Source organism: Phacochoerus africanus, chromosome 3 (assembly GCF_016906955.1).
Source record: "Phacochoerus africanus isolate WHEZ1 chromosome 3, ROS_Pafr_v1, whole genome shotgun sequence".
NCBI classification, from domain to species: Eukaryota; Metazoa; Chordata; class Mammalia; order Artiodactyla; family Suidae; genus Phacochoerus; species Phacochoerus africanus.
In genome coordinates, this window is record NC_062546.1 from 118,172,031 (window position 1) to 118,193,378 (window position 21,348).

The 21,348-nt window shown below is 38.3% G+C and overlaps 1 protein-coding gene across 11 annotated transcripts in view; it reads right to left on the reverse strand.

Annotated features, from left to right (window-relative positions):
• Nucleotides 1-21,348, reverse strand: part of NRG1 (neuregulin 1) — a 1,067,009-nt gene that overhangs the window by 98,966 nt on the left and 946,695 nt on the right. The window contains exon 1 of one of the 11 annotated variants that reach the window (XM_047772523.1): nucleotides 13,954-15,250. The exons of 7 other annotated variants lie outside the window; for them this stretch is intronic. In XM_047772523.1, coding sequence (XP_047628479.1) covers nucleotides 13,954-14,620 — 667 coding nt within the window. In that variant the 5' untranslated portion in view covers nucleotides 14,621-15,250. Of the gene's footprint in view, nucleotides 1-13,953; nucleotides 15,272-21,348 lie in introns of those variants that run through there. 3 more of the 11 variants (XM_047772524.1, XM_047772528.1, XM_047772530.1) reach the window with 3 other exon arrangements.

Here is a 21,348-nt window from a genome sequence, read left to right on the forward strand (position 1 = left end):
TACTCATTCCGTAAATTTATAAATACGTGAAGACTTAGCAGAACCCACTAAATACATGCCAAATAAATATATGACCTTGTTATGCAGCAACTCATTAATTTAACAACCTCTATATCATAAGTGTGTGCAAAATCATTCCCTTCCTTCCCCACATTCTATTAGTCCTGTGGATTTCTTTCTTCACAGTCTCTCTTACCCTAATGCTTTTCTTTCCACTGTCTCTTATGCTGTTCAGACCGTCATCATCACCATCATCATTCTTATTATTTTAATGCCTTGACCATCAGTTACTTCTACACCATCAATTTCTTCCCTAAGAGGACAATAATGGCACCCAGCTTGTAGTTTGGCGGGGATGAGCACACAATGCATGCCTTATAAATACCAGCTATCAACCAGCCTCTTCATACCAATCAAACTGCTCTACTAAGTGGCTAATATGTCTATTTAACGCTTGTCCTTACTTTAGTCTGAAATACCCACCACCATCATAATCATATATCTCTCTTAATGCCCACTTTGTTTCCTTTATCCCTAAATTGAACTAAGTGCCCTCTTTCAAGTTTTTATTAACTCTTACCTTCCTGAGGCAGACTACTTTAATCATTCTATTTAAAATCACTGTGCTTCTCCCTGAGAACTCTGACCAACTTATATGACTAATTTTCTCCTTTCAACCTACCACCTTCTAAAATAGTACATGATTTAGTTACTCAGATACTTATTATCCTTTTGTATGTTTTCTCCCTTTGGAGATAAACTCCTGGAACAAAGCCTATTGAGTCACTAAATAAAGAATACAAAAAGATAGGTGTTCCTATTGTGGCTTAGCGGGGTTAAGAACCCGAAACAGGGTCCTTGAGGATGAGGGTTCCATCCCTAGTCTCGCTCAGTAGGTTAAGGATCTGGTGTTGCTGCAAGCTGCAGTGTAGGTTGCTGATGCAGCTCAGATCCAGTGTTGCTCTGGCTGTGGTATAGGCTGCAGCTCCGACTTGACCCCTAGCCTAGGAACTTCTATATGCTGCAGCAGGTGTGGCCTTAAAAAGGAAAAAAATAATACCAAAAGACATGAAAAAATGAAGTTTTATCAGCTCTAAAAAAAATTTAGGTGAAGTAGCATAGCATATGGAAAAAAGCCCATGAGGTAGGGCATCCCCATTTTTTATATCAGTCTCTGCTTCTTATGAAAATAGGCAAGGGCCCATCAGTTCCCATTTCTCTATCTTGGTTTCCTCAGGAGCAAAGTCAAATGTTTTGACCAGCTTATCTGTAAGTGCTCTTACATCTTTAAAGTGTCAATGGTTCTGCTGGGATCCTGTTTCATAAAATTCGAGTACTTCCAAATCCCTGTGAGCTCATCATGGACAGCAACAATCATCCCATTCATTTACCGACAACATCTGGTTAATGAGTAGATTTCTGCCTTGCTAAAATGATAGCTTTATGGCAATCAAAGCTCCTGCAGTTGTTCCCCAACAATGAAGAGAATTTCACTGTCTTCTTGGGGACCTGCACACTATTTGATGACAGAGTAAGGAGTCACAGCAAAAATTTAAGTATGCACCCACAAGCTTGTCTATAGTAATGTCAATAGACAGCACGTTGCCAGGGAGGAGGGCTTTCTTTCTCAACCCATCTCAACCATGTAGCTCTTATTCTGGCTGACAGGAAGAATGATGGCTATCCTTCTAACTCCTGAGAACAATGAAGACAAGGTGGTAGCACAAATCCACATGAGCAAATCAAATGAAAATGGCAGCATATCCCTATCTTTGTCAATAAAACCTTTGGATTTCTAGTCCCTCTCTTAAAGGCTGTTATAGCAATCACAAGGTATCAAACTTGGAATTCAAGGAAATGCAATTTTATTTTAAAAAACTTCATAATGGTAGCTCATGATTGCATAGTTCTAATTACTAGGGACTGCTCCAAGAGCATTATGTGTATTAATTTATTTGATCCTCATAACAATATCAAGAAGGAGGTACAATTAGTGCCACCACTTCACAGATAAGGAAATTAAGGCACAGATAGTTTATGTAACTTGTTCTATCACAGTGACAGAGACAGAGCTTGGATTTGAACCCACATAACCTGGTTCCAACGTGCATGATCTTTTTTTTCCCCTCTCTTTTTATGGCTGTACCTGTGGCATAGGGAAGTTTCCAGGCCAGGGGTCAAATCAGAGCTGCAGCTGTGGCCAACATCACAGCCACAGCAACATTGGATCTGAAGTGCATCTGCAAACTACACTGCAGCCTGTGGCAATACCGGATCCATGACCCACTGAGTGAGGATAGGGATCAAACCCACATCCTCACAGAGACAACATTGGGTCTTTAACCTTCCGAGACACTATGGGAATTCCTAGTGTGCGCTCTTAATCACTACACTATCATGAAATAAAATTCCATATAGACTAAAGTCTCTTATAACCTATGATATGAATTTTTCAGAAAAAAATATGGTGCTACATATACAAGCTTTTCAAATCACATATTAAAGGGTCCAGAGTCATGTCTCAATAAAGTTGGTAATGACTAAACTCATTACTGGAGTCCTCCAAATTAAACTTCCAGAAATTTAATATATGGTTTCAGATCATTTTCTTCCTTCCTGTGCTGCTATGAGTAAGTCATTCTTGGTATATCTCTATTTTTATTCTAAAAAATGCAAATGAGATACCTGTTTCATCTACAAGTTTCCCAGGGCACAAAAAATGACTATAATTCTTGGCCTGACCAAGGATCCAGATAAGAACACCATGAGTGAGAATGTAGTAAGTATCTGGATGAGGATCCAAATATGATTTGGAAGGTGAGTCTTGAGGCCTGAGCAGATGTTCATATATTACATATTAAAGGCTCAAAATAAAGAAGGTAGAGATTGTGAGGAGAGAATGTTTTTGGGAGAAGCAATATAATGAGAACAAGAATGGTAAAGAGAAATAAAATAATATTCCAGGTAGAGTCCTACTCGACTTAAACATGGTCCACATGGTTGGGGGCAGTGGTGGCAGGTGGAGCTGGGCTAGATAGCAAGTTTGGGATCCTGCTTGGCAGGACCCCTGAGAACCAAAGAAAAGTTTTATAAGGCAAAAGAAGTGTTTTCTAAATATTGGTTATGATGGGCTCAAGAAGGAAATTAAATTATTCCTATTTTGTGAATCATAAGATTCCTCAAAACAATTTTGTAAATGATCCAATAAAGAATACCGACTAACACTATAGAGTTCAAAAATAATTTCCTATTAGATACTATGATTGATGTCTAAGGATTTATTATCCTCATTCTATGCATTCTGAAAAAGGAGGAACGAGTGAACAAATAAAACACCCGGGAATTGAACTTAGGCTCTCTAAATCTAAGCACAAATAGAACCGAGGAGTTACTTGGGAAGAGGAATCTACATTTTTCGTTTACTTCTCATCCTGAACTCTCCTGATCCAGAACACAGAAAAAGTCAGGTTGGATAAGCAAAACATATGTCATCAAAGATTATGCGCTGTCTTTATGAGAGAAACTTACTCAGAGATATTTTATCTTTTATATAAATGTTTAAACTGCTTAAAACATGATTTAACAACCCCATAGGAGATTGGAACTGTAAATTAAAAGGAATGTGGAAAACTGCTTCATTAATATAGACTAATCACAAAGTGACTTGGTAGCTGAAAGCACAGACTACATGAAAATATCATTTTCTGGTCCTATGTGACCTCTGCCAAGAAGTTTGACATCTTTGAGCCTGTTTCTCTTGTATTGAAAGACAATATTTGATTTATATCCTCTCCATGATGGCTTAAAAGTCTGAAATTGTCATTGGGATTATGCAATAACCCAGCACATTCAAAATATATATTGGTCTGGGGTTAGAATTCCCGAGAGAACTCAATATGCCCTAATGAGCTCAGTTTTCAAGAAAGTTATAACATGACCCACTCACAGTACTCACCCATGAATTTCCTATGTTCAATAAATTCCATTCAACAAATAGCATAGATTATCAACAGATTTTGCCAAAATAGATAAAATTAAAGTTTCAAGGTATTTTAGAAAACTCAACAATTTAGAAAACTAATTCCCAAGGATTTTAAGAAGCCAATGGCTTACTATGGATCCCAATGTTTTTACATACAGTTTAGTGATTAGTAACATGTAGGTCATGGGCTATGTGTACCTCAGGTTCCAGAGTTCAGATGAACTATAATTAGAGGATCACAGTCACATGAAACTGAACTTCCTAGGCAGAGGTTCAAGTAGATATCTCCCTGCTGTCATTGAAGCAGAAAGATAAAAAGACTGCCTAATTATTTTATATAATTTTTTTTTCTATGTAAACCAAAGTCTTCACAGAACATGATGTTGTTTTTTCTTATCTCTTTGAAAAATCATAAGATTTGTTTGATGGGAAAAACAGTAAAAATCCAGCGTGCTCTAAGGATGATAGCCAGGAAAGATCAGAGTTATAACACTCAATGCTGCCACTAATCACTCTGAAGATTTGCTTTGTAGGCAATACTCAGCATCATGTAACAATCAATGGTTACTCATTCCTTTTGCTCCCAGAAGGGCAAGCAATTATGACCCAGGAAGCTCCACCAAGGGATTACAAACAAATGCTAACAAGAGTTCAATTCCACTGTCTTTAGATCATCCCATTTATTTATGGAGCTTTTATTGCATGACACCAACATATTTCATAAAACAAATACTTCCTGTTACTTAGCAAAGGAAGAGGCAACAGTGAAAGTCATCAGGCTAATCGTGGTCAGGTCTGCGGTCCAGGTCTCATTCCCTCCCCCTCCCCCTGCCTTGAGTGAGAAACCACAGCTCTGGGCCATCTGCTCCATATCCTCTGATGCTCTGGGACCCCGGCAGGATGGGTGAATTGAGGAGGAACATGACTCGAGGTCACGGGAGAAGAAGGCATTGGGGGTGGGGAGTAAAGAGAAAAATAACTGTGGGATAGGAAGGAAGTAAGAAATAAAGGGGAGGGAGAAGAGAGGAGAACTAGGGAAATAAAATTATATCAACATGCAATACCAACACAGGTACCAAAGGGAAGGCTTGAGAGTTGTGGTGTCATTTGCCTATTAATTATGTTTCCTTTGTGGCCACCATCTTTATCTTTCATGTTGCTCTCATCTTCAAATGCATATGAATGGTGTATGTTTGGTTTAATTTTAAACCGCGTTTTTAAAATAAAATGGTTTATGGAAGAAACTTTTTTCAAGTAAAGAATTATATGAGCATTAAATTTCACGCTAATTTTTGCTTAAAAGAGACTTCCTGAATTTCCCTTTAGCTGGGATAGTAGCTCCTCAAGAGAGGCAATACAAATACTCAAGTGAATACTGGGCTTCCCATGAGGCTCACAACAAATACTCAAGTGAATATCACTGAAAATTATAGTAATTCAGGTCTCATCTCATCATACCATATTCTTGATGAAAAATAAGAAATGCTTTACCTGAGGAAGCTTTCCATTACAATTCATCAAATTTTATTGGGTCCATCAGCATATTTCCACTGCACTATCAGAAAAGCCTATACCCAAGTAAAATCTGCCCTAGTTATTAAATATTTTTCCCTTAGAAGTCGTGGCCTCATTGCTCCAACATTGATTCAGAATTCAATTTCTGCAGCAAATCTATCATACTTGAATTAATAAGACTCAAGATGACCAAAGCATAAAAGTTTTCACATATTTCTAGTTCTATAGTAAGGAATAAATGAAAACACATGTATTATTATTACTATATCTGTTTTTAAATGACAAGCCGTATTACACAAATCTCCTTAAAATTGTGTATATCCAGAAATGCACTGTTTATTTTTTTTTTCCTTTTTGTAGGAGAGGGACCAGTAATCCAGTTAATAAAATGTCATTTTAAGTTCACTGTAGCAGAATCTCCAGAATATATTTAAGAGACAATTACTCTATACTTCTAAGACAGTTTTTTTCCTCTTTTACTTTCTACAAGACTCTAGCATTTAGATATAGGGCTCGAGTTTGTTTTTATTTTTGTTTTCAAACTTATTGATGAACAACAATTTCCTTTACACTTTAAATGATTTTATTTGCCCAGTTTTATTTATTAAGTAGTCATAAAATCACTTCTTTTATTTAGGATATTCCATGTATAAATCAAACATAGATACATTATTTATATAATATATTTAAAATATATATGTGTGTATATATATTTATTTATGGATGTGCCCTTGGCATATGGAAGTTCCTGGGCTGGGGACTGAACCTGTGCTTCCGCAGCAACCTGAGCCACTGCAGTCAAACTCTTAACCCACTCTGCCAGAGTGGGAACTCCTGTGTATGTGTGTGTATATATATATATATGCATATATATATATATATATAATCAAATTAAAAGAACTTTTATGTTTGATTTGGCTCATGTAAAATTATTCTATGTAAATTATTTTTATGAGCTTTGTGAAATGCTAAGAGCAGCTTAATTTCCACCTTTTGAAGGTCTAGAAATTCCAGTTTGGAACAACAAAAAATGTTAGGGGAATGTCATTTTCATTCAAATAAAGGATTCATGATATTTTTGGCTCAGCTCTTCCCATGTGCTACATCTAGATGATATGAATTCCTTTTCACTACCCAATCTTCCCATGAAAGGTACTTTCTTGACAAACAATTTTAGTTACTATGTGTTTTTTTCTTTCTTACAAGTGATTCCTCAGCATTCTGCCTGTAAGAAAGTCTCTCAGCCCATGATTTTTGAACATTACCCAAAGAATAATAATCTATGTATCCTAGTCACTTGTTATGGGGAAAAACCACTCTGTTTATTACACGAGGGTTTGAGAAATTACTAAAGTTCTACATCATTCTAAGACATAACAAATTAATCCACCTGTTAGGACTCTGTACAATTTATTTCTAGGAATGTTAACATGTGTGTACATTGTATATATGATCCATGATAGCGGGAAGAAAGAAGGAAGTTAATATTTCCTAAGCCCTGTCCTAATATCGGGTATTCTTTTCCACAAAGAGTAATTTATGTAGTCTTTTATACAATCTCATGAGTGTTTTAGGCATTTGCATTCCCATTTGTTCAGATGTAAAAACTAAATCGCAAGTGGTGAAGTAATTTGCTCAAGGTCATTTGGCTTATAAATGATAGGACTGGAATCTGATGTCAAGTTTCCAGTACAATCTCCACTTTAACATGATGCTTGCTCAATTTATATCTTCTTAGTTTTTCGTAAGCTTTCCCAAACTCCCAAATTTACTATCCAGATTTTGTTACAAAACTGCTCTGTCAAGATCAAAGGAGGAAAAGAATAGAGTGAAGAAAGAAGTCGACGTAGAATAAGAGAGAAAATTGGTACTGGTTTCATATTGACTTGGTGTTTTCCAATAACTCATTTAATCCCCTAGACAGCCCCAAGAGATGCATAATACAATTCTCATGAATAAATGAAGAAACAGATTCAGAGGGTGATCTAACTTGCTCAAGGCCATGAAGAATGGCAGGTAGGATTAACATTCTGGTCTGCCCAACTAGAAAGCTAATGCTCTAGGATAAGACAGAGAAATCAAAGCTGTAAAAGATATCAGTGGTAAACATATTTAACAATCTGCTTGGGCCCTGAATGTCCCCCAACAATGTCACTGGTTGAACACTTCCATTAAGAAAAAATGTCATTCTTTCCAAATAAGTGGCCCACTTCCATTGGGGTTACTTTGATGGTTAAAAAATTTTCCCAGATACTATGTTGGTGGGAAAGGGATGTCCAACCCCTACTCCAAAAAGGGCATCTTATGATCCAAATCACATAAAATTATCTTCTTGAAAGAAGACATCTGTAGTGGAGGGATGAAAATTATACTAATAGGATTTAAATAATAAACAGGAGGGAGTTCCCACTGTGGCGCAGTGGAAACGAATCTGAATAGGAACCATGAGGTTGCAGGTTCGATCCTTGGCTTTGCTCAGTGGGTTAAGGATCTGGCATTGCCGTGAGCTATGGTGTAGGTCGCAGACGCACCTTGGACCCCGTGTGGCTGTGGCTGTGGCTTAGGCCAGCAGCTGTAGCTCTGATTAGACCCCTAGCCTGGGAACCTCCCTAAAAAAAAGACAAAAAGACAAAAATAAATAAATAAATAAATAACAGGAAATCAAAATCATATGAATTAAGGTAATACACACTAATTGAATATAAATACTACAAACAATTTGAAAAAGAATAACAAGGTGTACAGAAGAAAGGATGGTTTCAATTTTTCTCTCTGCACTGGTGCTAATTAGCTGTAGTGTACTTGGACAAGTCACTTCACTTTTCCAGATCTGAATTTCCTCACTCTGGAAGTCACTCAGTTAACTGCTCCCAATGTTCAACATATAGAAGTCTATGATTATAGAATATCAATTATATTATTCAGAAATCACCTGTGAACCACACAATGGTGGGTTAAATTCAACGCAGTAAAGATTGCAACAGGTTTGAGATGAAGACTGATCTTATCTCACTTCTGTTCAGTCACTTTTTATGTTAATGGCATATGAACAAAGGTTTTGCTTTTTTGTTTTTCAATTGCAGAACTAAATAGCTTAATAACATATGGTAGCCTTTCTCTAAACAACCTCAGGAATTTTTTAATACCATTCATTTGTAAGCTCTGACAATACATACAAAGTATAATCAAAAATATTTATAGCTGTTAGCTTGCTAGAATCTGAAAATAATCTCACAATCTTTCCATGATAGAATTCTAGATATATTTTCCACTTTAAGAGAGAGTTCCAGAGTTCCCATTGTGGCCCAACATAGTGTCCATGAGGATGTGGGTTCCACCTGGCCTCACTAAGTGGGTTAAGGATCTGGCTTTGCTGCCAGCTGCAGTGTTGGAACGAGTATTGCTGTGGCTGTGGTGTAGGCCTTAGTGGCAGAGCCAATTTGACCCTGAGCCTGGGAACTTACACATGCTACAGGTGTGACTGTGAAAAGAAAAAAGAAAAAAAGAGAGAGAGAGAGAAAGAGTTCCTAAAGGACTAAGATATTACCTTCTAACCACTTCAATGGTTTGGTTAAATAGTGCCATAGAGGCCAAATTGGAATGACCCAAAGTGACCCAGCTTGTTGGGAGCAGGAATGGGATTAGTGTCACTTTAAGATAAAGGACATTGTTGGACAAGTGTTCAGTACTCCACAGATAGAGAAGAGGAATACTAGGGGAGGAATAGGAATGGCAGTCAAAGTGTGACTAAAATGAAGATAAGGAGAAGAAACACTGAATTCAAGAGTGTATGTATAAGAGAGTAAAGAAAGAACTCAAATTGAGTTGCGCAAATAGATTCTTAAAAATCCACCAGAACATAAGCTCTATGAGGGCAAGCTCTATTTTTATTGTGATATAACCCATCTGGAACCATGCTTGGCACATAGTAGGTGCTTAATAGGTACTCACTGAATAAAGGAAAAAAAAAGAGGAAGTGGTGGAAGACAACTGAAACATGGATATAACAATAATAAAAATGGAAACATGAGCATAAAAGTAGATATGGTGTCTTTTACGGCTTATTAGAAAATTCGATAGATTCAGCAGACAAGAGTTATAGTCCTAGTTCCCGGGGACTTCTAGTTTAACATTAGACAAGTCATAACTTTTTTATGCCCTGGTTTCATTCTACAATTTATTTCTTCCTTCGTGGTTTAAAAGGATACTATGAAGAATTATTAAAAGGAAAGGAAGAAAGAACAGAGATGTAAGTTCTGGGGCATAATGATTTTCTGGGAATGCAGAAATACTGATATGTGTAAACATATAAAGGAAAAGAAAAAGCAGAGAGAAAGAAAAGGGATGGGCATTTGAATTGATGGTGCCAGTAACAAACCAGTATGTTATTCACTGCGTGGAGACTTCTTTTGGTGTGTGTTTTTCTAAGATGTGTAAATGCTGCTCCATATAAAAATGCAATAACGTTATATAGGAAAGAAAAGAAAGGTGAAGAGGCTTTGATACCTTAGAATGCAATGGAATTCTGACATATAAAGCCAATATGGTATAATTAGAAAAGTAAGATTCAAGACATAATTAGGAGAATGGGAAGGGACAGCAAGGAAGAAAGGAGAAAAGTGAGTAAATTCTGGGAGACAGAACATTAGTCTGATTTCTACTATTTTGGATTTTCTTAAATCTTTCTGAGTCTTGTGAATTTTAGTGAAAGAATTGATTTTACTCAATCTTTCAGAGTCTGGCTTTCCTCATCAATAAATTTATAGAATTATTTGGCTCAAATTGAGGATCTTCCAGTTTTTTTTTTTTTTAGTGTCTTAGGCTTTCAACAAATAAGATTAAAGCAGAGAAAAATTATGTGGGATCACCATTCTGAAATATCTCTAATTATAATCGCAAGAAACTAAAAGAATCTATTGGGCTTAACATGAATGCCACTTTTCAACTGAAGGGAAGAAACCCTATGGTATATCCAATTAATTATGTTGAGCTTTTGCATATGGTAGTAATTCATATTGTCAATGTGGTAACAATGGTTTGCCATGAAACCTAACAGTACAAAGATTTAAGACAAAGCAAAACAAATCTGGCCTAAGATGAAAATACTAACACATTCTTATACCCCAAAATCTGTAAACCAGGCTCTCCCAACCAGAAATGCATTTTCTTTCAAGATGGTACCATAGTAGCCTGGTTAGAATTTAATTAGTCAGTTGTTTTTTTTAGTCATCTAAGTTTGCCATCTCCCAGGTCATATCTTTCCATACAGACGGAGAGTAAGAAAAACTTAAAAGCCCAGGCAAAGAAAATAAATTAATGGTTTGAATGTTATGCGACTCGATGAAAATGAAAAACTTATTATCTTTGCAATACAACGATTGTAGTGAGAAGCCACTAACCACACACAGAAAAACTTTAGTATTATATATAAGTATATTCTAATGTTTTCATATTTTATAGATAGTCTATGTGTTAAATTCCAACCCTGTATTAGAAGTCTTGGTATCTACATGTATGCATAGATTAATAGGGTGAGAACATGAAATTATATTATCTTATGGAAGAAATACCTATTTTAGACCACCTGACATAGCCACTCTAATGCTAGGCAATTTAGAATGTGATATTTTGCTTTTTATTATAATAAAAACAATGAATATCTTGATTTTAGAAGAGTCAGCGAGGGAGAGAGGAATTCTAGTATTTATTGAATAAAACCCTAATACGCTAATAGGTAGTTTGGCTTGGGAAATAACACAGCAGACACAATTACTAGATTGTCTCTCTTCCATTCTCTCAGGCTCCAGGATAAAGAAGAATCAATTAGTCCTCCACAGACTATGACCTTGAAGGCTACAGCTCTGTGCATAATATGCTGAATATCCTGAACAGAAAAGGAGAATAAGGTCCTGAGACCACAGAAGAGCATGCTTCAGATATGATAATGTCTTTTGAAAATATAAGCCCTGACAGCTTCGTTCATGTCCAAACGGCGCTGGATGATGAAAGAAAAGCCCCGCTTCTTTCTGTGACTAAGCGATACTTTCTTAGCAGAAGAGTAAAAAGTGAAAGAGATCGTAAAATGACAATCTAATTCCAAGCCTTTTTTTTTTCTTTCCCTTTCCTTTTAGTTAATGGTTATAAGCTTTTTAAACAACTTATGAGTGTTTGAAAACAGAGCTCCCTGGACAAATTCCTTTCAAAAAAAATAAGTAACACAGACTCACAATTTTTAGGATATTAAGTGTTTAGGTTATTTTCAGGTACTTGTTCAAAAATTTAACCCAGAGGATCCCGCACAGCAAATCCTATTGGTGGCAAAGCGTGAACCAACTCTCCAGCCCTAACTTTTCTGGAGAAAACTACTTCCCAGACAGCTTTTGCAGGCTTATCTCCAATGCACTCAGAAAGATGCAGCTGTGTATCTGGCCAGAACTGGCCTCTGTGATGCTTTTAGGCAGCAGTAAATCTTTTCCACTCAATATAAATGCCAGAAAAAATCAATGCCCCAGCTTGGGAAAAAAAAAAAAAAAAAAAGAAAAGAAACTGTATGGAATGTATAATCTATTAAAACACTTAGTAGAAGAATTTACCTAAAAAAAGAATTTCTCAAAACATCACAACATACTTTTGAACATGGGCCTCCACCAGAAAAAAAAAAAAAAAAACGTGCTGGAGGTTTCTTTGTTTGCTTGTTTTCCTCCAATGACAAAATTATAGAATTTAGTTGAAGAGTTTTTCAAAGGGTCCTCTTTCTTATTCTGGACAGCTAAACCTAGGCAGGCACATTTTAATTAAAGGCTTAAGTTGAAAATGATAAAGACAAAGAAGTAACCTTGCCGTCCTGGTGAATTCTGCTTCTCTTTGCATGATCTGTACTTGCTTTTTATAGCCTGTCATTTCATCTGGGTATTATTTCCCGGTCACTTTGCCAGGTGGGAAGAGGCGGTGAATGCAGTGATGGCTGTCAGATCCTTAATGATGCTTCAGGGGGTTGATAGAGATACAAAGCAGTGTCTGCAGAGAAGCAGTTCTTCCCTAATTATACCTGAAAAACCAGCCTCTTTTTTCCTTTAAGTCTTTGCTACTGAAACGGATGTGTATAAAATGAGCTTGAATCACAAGCACAAATCAAGTTTTTCCACGTTTCTAGAACACACGGCTCTCCCTCTTACTGAACATAATGTCTGCAAAAAGATATTTTTATTCTTGATTACCATCTAAAGGGAAACAGAAGGGGTGAGTGTTTCATCACAGAATCTTTACCCTCAACTCTGCTTTAATGCTAAAAGATTTTACACACGTTATTCAGACAGAATCCTCTGATCCTTTACTTTTTTCTAAGAGAATCTTTTCAATGGTAAAAAGTGACAGAAGACAAACAAAAATAAATTAGAAACATTTAAAAAACGCTACAGAAAACTCCTCTCTTTCTATAATAACCTTTAGAACAATCTGACTAGTCATGGTTTCATATTTGTCCACTTTTCCATTTTAAAGCATTGCAATGACCCAGTACAAATGGCAGTATGCATTGTTTTAAGAGTGTGGCCTCTCTTCAATCACAAGTTATTAAACCGGGCTGCTGCAATTTGATGGACTAGAATGACACATCTTAAAACAAACAAACAAACAAACAAAAACCCAACCCCAAACCATGTACCTAATGGATCTTGTACTTTTAAACTATTGTCAAGGAAGCTATTTAAACATTTGATTACAGAAGACAAAACTAATCTGGGAAAATCCTTTCCTGCAGAATTGTACCATATCCTGAATAAAATAAAACTGCCTTTCATCAGTGCTCAGTACTGTAAGTACAATCTAAGCAGGACAGCAACTGTCTGATGCTGGTGGGAGTTTGAGTGTTGCCCATGAGTTAAGACTTCATGCGATATCAGGAAGGACCAATTAAAATGCAAACCCAGAAAGAAGAGGTTTAGAGGATAGGATGCAGAGATGGAGAAAGAGAACAGGCAGCTTGGGCTTGCTGGGAGGCAGAGGGTAACAGTAAGGTGAGCAGAGGTGATTGGAAGTTTACACAGAGGAAAAAAAAAGACATAAGATCATACTCACTTCTGTCACTTTTATATATTAAATATATATATATATATACATATATATATATATATATAGAAAAAAGGATGGTCTGATGTTTTGACTTTAAAAAGTGTTAGAAATAAATGGACTTGAACAGAAAAACATGCATGACTCACAGACACTGAAGTTTTGGATCCCCTATTCAAGTTAGGGCATCAGTTCTTACCAGCAGTTGACAAGATCTTTTCCCTCGTCCTGCCCAAGCCTCCCAGTTACATGATATGCTTCAACAAAACCATGCCGTTAAAATCGGAGAAGAACAGGACACAGCTAGGTGCTCCAGAAAATGCTTTTGAGGACCTCAATAAAGCCCACCCCTCTCCTTTAGACAGCATCACCCCCCTCTCTCTACTTACAAAGTTTAGGAGCAGTTTGGAGATTAGTTTCTGTTGCTTGTGGCTGAGTTGCTGACTTGGGTGTTCTCACCGCAGGGTTCCGGGTGGGTGAAGGAAAGGGTGGTGCAGTAGCCGGCGGGAAAGAAAAAGCGAAAATACGATTCTTCGGGGTTGGTACCGCTGAAGGCTCAGAGGAGACAATGGTATTGTCAACTTGCACTGTAACTTGAACCTCAGTTTCAGACTGAGCCCTCGAGACAGGTGAAGTGTATGCCTCAGATGAGACCCACACAGCTGAGGCAGCAGTTGGATCCAGAGAAATAATAGGGTCCTGGCCTAACCCCCCAGGGTCAAGGTGAGTAGGAGAGTCATACTCGAATATCTTGTCCACAAAGACCCACTTGAGGCCGGCGATGCAGAGGCAGAGGCTGACTAGGCAAGCCAGAATGGGGACAATGCAGATTTTCTCAGAGTTGAGACAACCTCTCAGGCGCTCAGCTTCCAGGCAGATACAGCAGGGAACAGCCAGGCCCACGAGTCCCCGGGTTCTCCCATCTTCAGTCTGGGTCTCTGGCATGTCTTCTGCTGCCGGAAGCCCATCAAGAGATGGGTCTGCACTCAGCTGAGTGGAGGGGCTGGAGGACCTCTCAGCAGCTACCTCGGACATGGCTGGGGAATAGACCTCCATCGGCTCACCTCCAGAAGGCCTGGCCTCCCTCACCGTCCATTACCATGCAGAGCCCCCCCCAACCAAATGATACAGCATCTTACAGGGGGAAATCGATAAGTCGTCCAAGTCCAAGGCCATTATCAAAAGCAAGAGTTCAGGAGCAAAGAAGGGAGAAAAAAGCCTCTAGCAACTACCAAATAAAAGTATACTGTAATTCTTTACTGCTGTTTCTGGGCCACTTTTGCAGTTCTTTTAAATGCTTCTCCAAACCATCCCAGCTGGTCAAAGAGGACAGAGGCCAAAAAGAGAAACCAAGCTGGTGGTTGGTCAATTAAGTAAACCAGTAGCCCAAACTGAATGGCATGTTTCTCACCTCGAGCATCTGAAGCTGGGGTCTGCTCAGATGGAGAAAACAACTGTCATGCAGGAGAAGTAAAAGCAAAAGCAGGACCAGCGGCGGCGGCGGCGGCGGCAGCAGCGGCTGCGGCAGGAGAGGCAGCAGTGACAGTAGCAACAGCATCCTGTTGTGTTAACGCGACGGCTGAAAGGGGCTGAATCATTACAGAGCAGCAGGTGCCTGCCCTCCAAGCATCACTGCAAACAGTATCATCACAGAGGGATCCGAAGGCGAGAGCGCGGCTGGGAGGGGCGGTAACTGCGCTCCCCGCCCTACCTCCGCCCCCACCCCCAACCACTCCTCTTTGTCCTTCCTGAGCCCTCATTCACTTTCTTCCTCTGGGCTCATCCCTTCTTCACCGTCTCTTTCCCTTCTTTTCCCCTCATTCAAAGATGTTCTCTCTTTTTCTTTTTCCTCTCTCCTCTCCCAACCCCCACCCTCCATCCACACTCTGGGGCTGCTGGCTGTTCTGAGTAAAATCAGTATACCCTGCAACACGGGACTGCCAGTGACTTCCTATTTTATCCAATTAGGAGGAATAAAGGCCATCAAATCAAAGAGAAGCAGGCAGGCACCAGTTAAGCTTCGTCCCTATGGCCCCCATCCCTGTTCTCTTTCTCTCTTTTTTTTTCTCTCTACCAAAGCGGCCCCAGTCTTCCACCCCCACCTTGCTTGCTCTAAGTCTGGCTGGCTCTCTTTCCTGCACCCACTGCTGGGTCAGAAAAAGCCAGCGATCGATTCAAGCGATCTAACAAAGCTGAGATGGGGCGGGGGATGTAGGTGGGACCTTATGGGTTGGACCTGAGTCTTGGCAAAGTCTGATATCTGATTCCTCCCTAGAGAGGTAAGCTTTTCAACAGCAGTTTCTTCCTGCCTGCTGCTGAGAGACAGTGTTCCTTCCCGAGCCCTCTAGTAAGTTTTGTTCACCGAGAGGACTGTGATTACCTGATTTTTCAACCAACAGTGAGAACAGTTTTTCTTAACCATGGACAGCTCTGTCTTCAGCCGTTTTTGCAATGATTGTGTCAGACTTGGTGATGCCCAGTGGGAAGTGCTGAGTGTATGTTGGAAGAAGGGGGGGGGGGAGGTGCTCGGGAAGGGAAGAGGGGTTCTTATGTCCCTACTCTGGTCCCCTTTAAATTTCCACTGCCTTGTCCCACTCACAGGGTCTTAGATGAATGCCATGATGACAAGAAACACTGGTTAAGTAACAGAGCCACAAAGGAAGCAAAGGGCTCTTACTTCATCTTGAAATTAGCCTTCACGGTGACTCCACACTGTGCAGGTTGAATTCTCTGGTGCTGTAATATATACCACATGTCCTCTGCTCTAACCGCACGGCAAGTGTTAAGAAGAGTTTCTATAAGAGCATGCCTTGTGGGTTAAGTTTTGGGAGTTTTCCCTTACAGATCGTTTCAATGCTGACCTTTTTTTTTTCTTTTTCCTTTTAAAACAGCAGTGGTTAAAAGACTGGAAGAAATGCACTGCCCTTAATAAAGAGCGTAGTCTGCCCTGAACCTCCCGTTATTTTCCTGTCAGCACACGCTGTATGCATCTGAACCTTTAATCCATGCTCTCCTGTGACTGGACACCTGAATAGTTTCCAAGGAACCATTTCGCTCACCTATGTCAATAGGGGTCTTAAAAACTGTCTCTAAATCCATACTACATAACCACCACGTGAGTCCCAGAAGCAGTAAAATTTAGAGCTTAAGTCTGGAGAGAATCTGCTTTAAGCACACTGTATTTGGCAAAGCACACACTCTCCACTGCTTTGAAATATTTTTAAGCTGTAAGTGGACATGAGATAATATTATCATTTCTTTCAAAATGAAATTAGTCCATAAGTATAAATTAGCTAAAGGGTAGTAATATCTTCAAATGTGTTTGCAGTACTATAGCTAGCAACAAACGACAAAAGCCTAAACCAATTTGCATAATTGTAATTATTACTGACAAGCTTATGGACAAAATGAATTATCCTTACATTCACCTCTATATAACCTGGTTTTAGACACCAGAAACAAGTCCCTTAAAATAATTTCTAAAAAGCAAAAATAAAATAATTTCTATGCCTACTTTCAAGCATTAACTATTTGATTTAAAGCAGAGGTTTTTCTTAAAGATTCTAGTAACAAACATGAAATTACACATCATAGAAAATCTATATGAAGGCATGTATAGTATTCAAACTAAGAGGAGTTAAGATTTTAGTAGATGCAAACTATTACATTTAGAATGGATAAGCAATGAGGTTCTGCTGTATAGCGCAGGGAACTATATCCAATCTCTTGTGATAGAACATGATGGAAGATACATGAGAAAAAGAATGTATATGTATGTATGACTGAGTCACTTTGCTGTAAAGCAGATATTGACAAAACATTGTAAATCAACTATACTTTAATAAAAAAAGTTAGAATAATTTTAATTATCAACATTCATGCAAATACAACCAATATGGGCAAGTAAATATTTATGCTAAATTTTAGAATAATTGATAATTCCTTTAGAGATCACCCACTTTAATTATGTGACACTTAACTCCTCAGCTCTGCCCCAAACCAATATTCCATTCATGTCTAATATTTTGGCATTTCACCCACAGCCAAGGTCACCTAGATTTCCAAGACCAAAAGGGGGTTCAGGTAGCCCAAATTAAGCAGGTAAGAAAAGATACCAAGAGCAGTAACCCACAGTTAAGAAAAGTGGCCCTTCACTTGACTGCTCACCTCACCTTAATCATGAAGAACAAACATAATCAGCAGACAAAGAGATTTCTGGGCACTGCTGAGATTAATAGACGTCATATTAAAGGTGACCAATACTTACAAAGGAAAAGAACATATTATGTAAAGGCTAGAACAAAACTTCAGAGACAGAGTCCTGTGGGCTGCCACAGCTGTTCTTTCCCCTGGACTACACAAATCAGACTGTGGGATGTGTGCATGTCCTCCTAGAGATATAATCCATGACCCCTTTGGCTTCTTAGAGTTAAGATCACCTTGCAAAGAGCCAGCATCCTATAATGTTGTTTCCTATCAAATTGGAAGGTAAATGTAATTGAGGAAAGGGAGTAGGACAGGAACTAATGGAAAAACGATAGAACTAAGAAATTTTCCATTAGTTCTATTCTTGGGACTAGGAGTCAGAGTTACCTTTATCCCTTTATTAATTCCTCTACAGCAATAATGAACTGAGAACCTGAGTAGGGTGGATGGGGTAAGGGAATCAGAATTTCTTTGAAGAGAACATGCATATTTGTAGGAAGAATTGCCAAGGATTAATCATTCAGACTCCATTTCCAACGCAGCTTAGCAACACCCTTATTTCCATGTCCCCTTGAAAAATGAATCTTTACTACCTTTTTAAAGCTACATGATCACCTCCTTCATAACAACAAAAGCTACTTTTATTGAGCTCCATCATTGTGCCAGGAACGCTACTAGGTTCTTAACATCCATGATTTCTGATCTTCATTAATCCTGTACAGTAAATATTATCTTAAAAAAAAAAAAAAAGACTCAGGTGGTGTAGGTAACTTAGCCCAGGACACACATCTATTAAGCAGTAGGACCAACTTTTGAACAAAGGTCTGACTCATGCTATTTTACTGAAAAACACTGTTTCTATTTTTTTTTTTTTTGGTCTTTTTAGAGCTGTAACCGTGGTATATGGAAGTTCCCAGGCTAGGGGTCAAATTAGAACTTCAGCTGCCGGCCTACACCACAGCCATAGCAACATGGTATCCAAGCCTTGTCTGCAACCTACACTGCAGCTCACGGCAATGCCCGATCCTTAATCCACTGAGCAAGGCCAGGGATCGAACTCGCATTCTCATGGATACTAGTCGGGTTGGTTACAGCTGAGCCACCACGGGAACTCCTATTTCTCATTTTTAATCAAAAGAATGCATTTGATTATGGATTGCTTATCTATCACATCAATCAGAAAAATATGTGAACCAGAAAGTGTAACAATGAAATAGGCATTATTACCTTCATGTAGCTGGAAATGAACTTCAAGTTACTTAGTTTCCAAAACAAGAGCCTTCTAAAATTCCACCTAATGATTTTCAGAAGTTATAAGAATTAAACATAGGTTATCTAAATAGGATATATTTATAGTTTAAATTGAATGAGCACTTTCATTGTTTTAGTTCTGGGATTTTCTTTGGAAAGTTATTTCAGTTATACATTGTTATGAAAAAATAAGTGCCCTGAAAAAAATAACTACATTTTATCTCTTACTAGTCTGCAGGTTTACTGGGTTTAGCTGAGTGGTTCTTCTGCTCCATCAGATGTCAGTTGAAACTTCAATCCACTGGAAATGTAACTGAACTGAAACATTTAAGTTTCATGCACCTGACTGGCAGCTGATGCAAGGTATCAACTGGAAACTCAGCTGGGACTGTCAGATGGTGATGGTGCACCGTCAAATGGTGATGGTGCACCAACATGTGGCTTCTCCACCTGGCTTAAGCTTCTCACAGCATGGCAACTAGGTTCTGATAGGATGCTGTCTTGAGACTGACAGAAGTGGCAGAGGTTATTTCCCTATTGGGAATACGCTGTTGGCTTAGCAGTCACAGGGCCAGCTGAGATTCAAAGTCAGGGGAAATAAATCTTGATAGAGAGAGTGACAAAAAATTTGCAGCCACGATTAATTCGCCACAGCAGGTAAGGAAGTAAATATTAGTAAACCAACCTGAGGTTAAGAGGAGATACAGTCATGTAGAATGGGATCTGGCAGAACAAAGTCAAAACATACTTGGTTTCTGATCCACTTTCATAATATTCCAGCTTCTCCCTAAGCCCGCTTCAATGAAGAAAACCATCCTATTATGTCATCAAATAAAAATATTCAAATTCTCCTGCCACTTCAATTCAAGATAGGCTACTGCTTCTCCTTTAATTTGTTATCATCAGAAGTATTTAGCATAACTCCAGCAGATGAAAAAGGATGGCAAGTGCCACTTTGCTTTTGTCCATATTATGCAAATTTATTTTCTATTCTACCTTTTTTCTGGTATGTTTGACTCTTTCACTCCAAAATTGTTTATCTCTGAAATGTTTACCCTCGCTCCTTAAGTCTATGGCTGCAAAAGTAGAATTTACCTCACGGTATTTAATACCATGACGACAGCAGTGATTTCACTTTTGAATTATCATCTTTGAAGATGACTATCTATAAACTGTCATGATTTATTCATTTGCTAATGAATTATGAAATCATGATTTTCACAAGAAAGCTTCAGGGCTTAAAAGGATCCTTAAAACTTGCTGCTTCCTATGAGAGGACAAAGTATTCAAATGGATCAGTTAGCCTCTTCTCATCCATCTGAAAATCTTCACCCAGCTCATGTCTCAGCTCCTCCACGGAGCCCTTCCAGGATCCCAAGTCTCAGTCACAGGATTCCTTAATTCTACTTGGGGTGCCTCTTCACAGGTGTTATTATTTAATTATGCATATAGGACGGAAGAATGCAATTCCTTTGAAGGCCATGTTTATCAGTATCCTAGTGTCCAAAACTAGAGCTGTGCTCTCCATTAAATATATGTATTTTGTTTGGTTTTATTTTTAATTGTGATGGAACTACACTGATTATGACACCTCTATTAAATTGGTAGACTTTTTTTCATATCCATGTATTATTCAACATACCCTCTATACTCCCCTCCATATTTTCAAATATTTTAATGTCCAGTTCAGATATACATGCTTACCAAATTTTTATGATTGTTCCCAAATATGCCTTTTATGAATTTATCTTCATCTTGGGAAACTCTGTTACTCCAACTACACTTAACTCTCTACCACAGATCCTTTCAGTGGATGGAACTTTGGGAATAACCCAACATTTAACTGTCTTTCCTGTAATTCTCTCTTCAACTAAACAGAAAAGTTCTCTAAGGGCAAACCAAATACTCTTTAATGTCCTTCTACATTATTCACAATGTGAAACGGGTGAGAAGAAACTCATTTCACCTTATGGGGCAATTATTTTTTCTTCCCCCTTTGATGGTGAGTCAAGACTGATTATACTTTATTATTACCCAGCGAACATTATCTCAGAAAAGACAAACTGACTTAATTGGAATAATTATTTTGTGTGAAGCTGTATCAAATGTTGAATATTGACTGTGGTTTGTGTTCTCATTTTGTAACAGGATCAATTTACCCTGCACAGTTTGTTCTTTATACATTTAGATCCCTTCATCTTGAGCTATAGCTCAAGGTACAGTAAATGATTTCAAAGATGAGGATGTGAGAATTTTATATTGAAAGATTTTTATTAAATCTGATGGTTATCATGGGTTCACCTGGAGAGAACCTATTATTTTTGCAC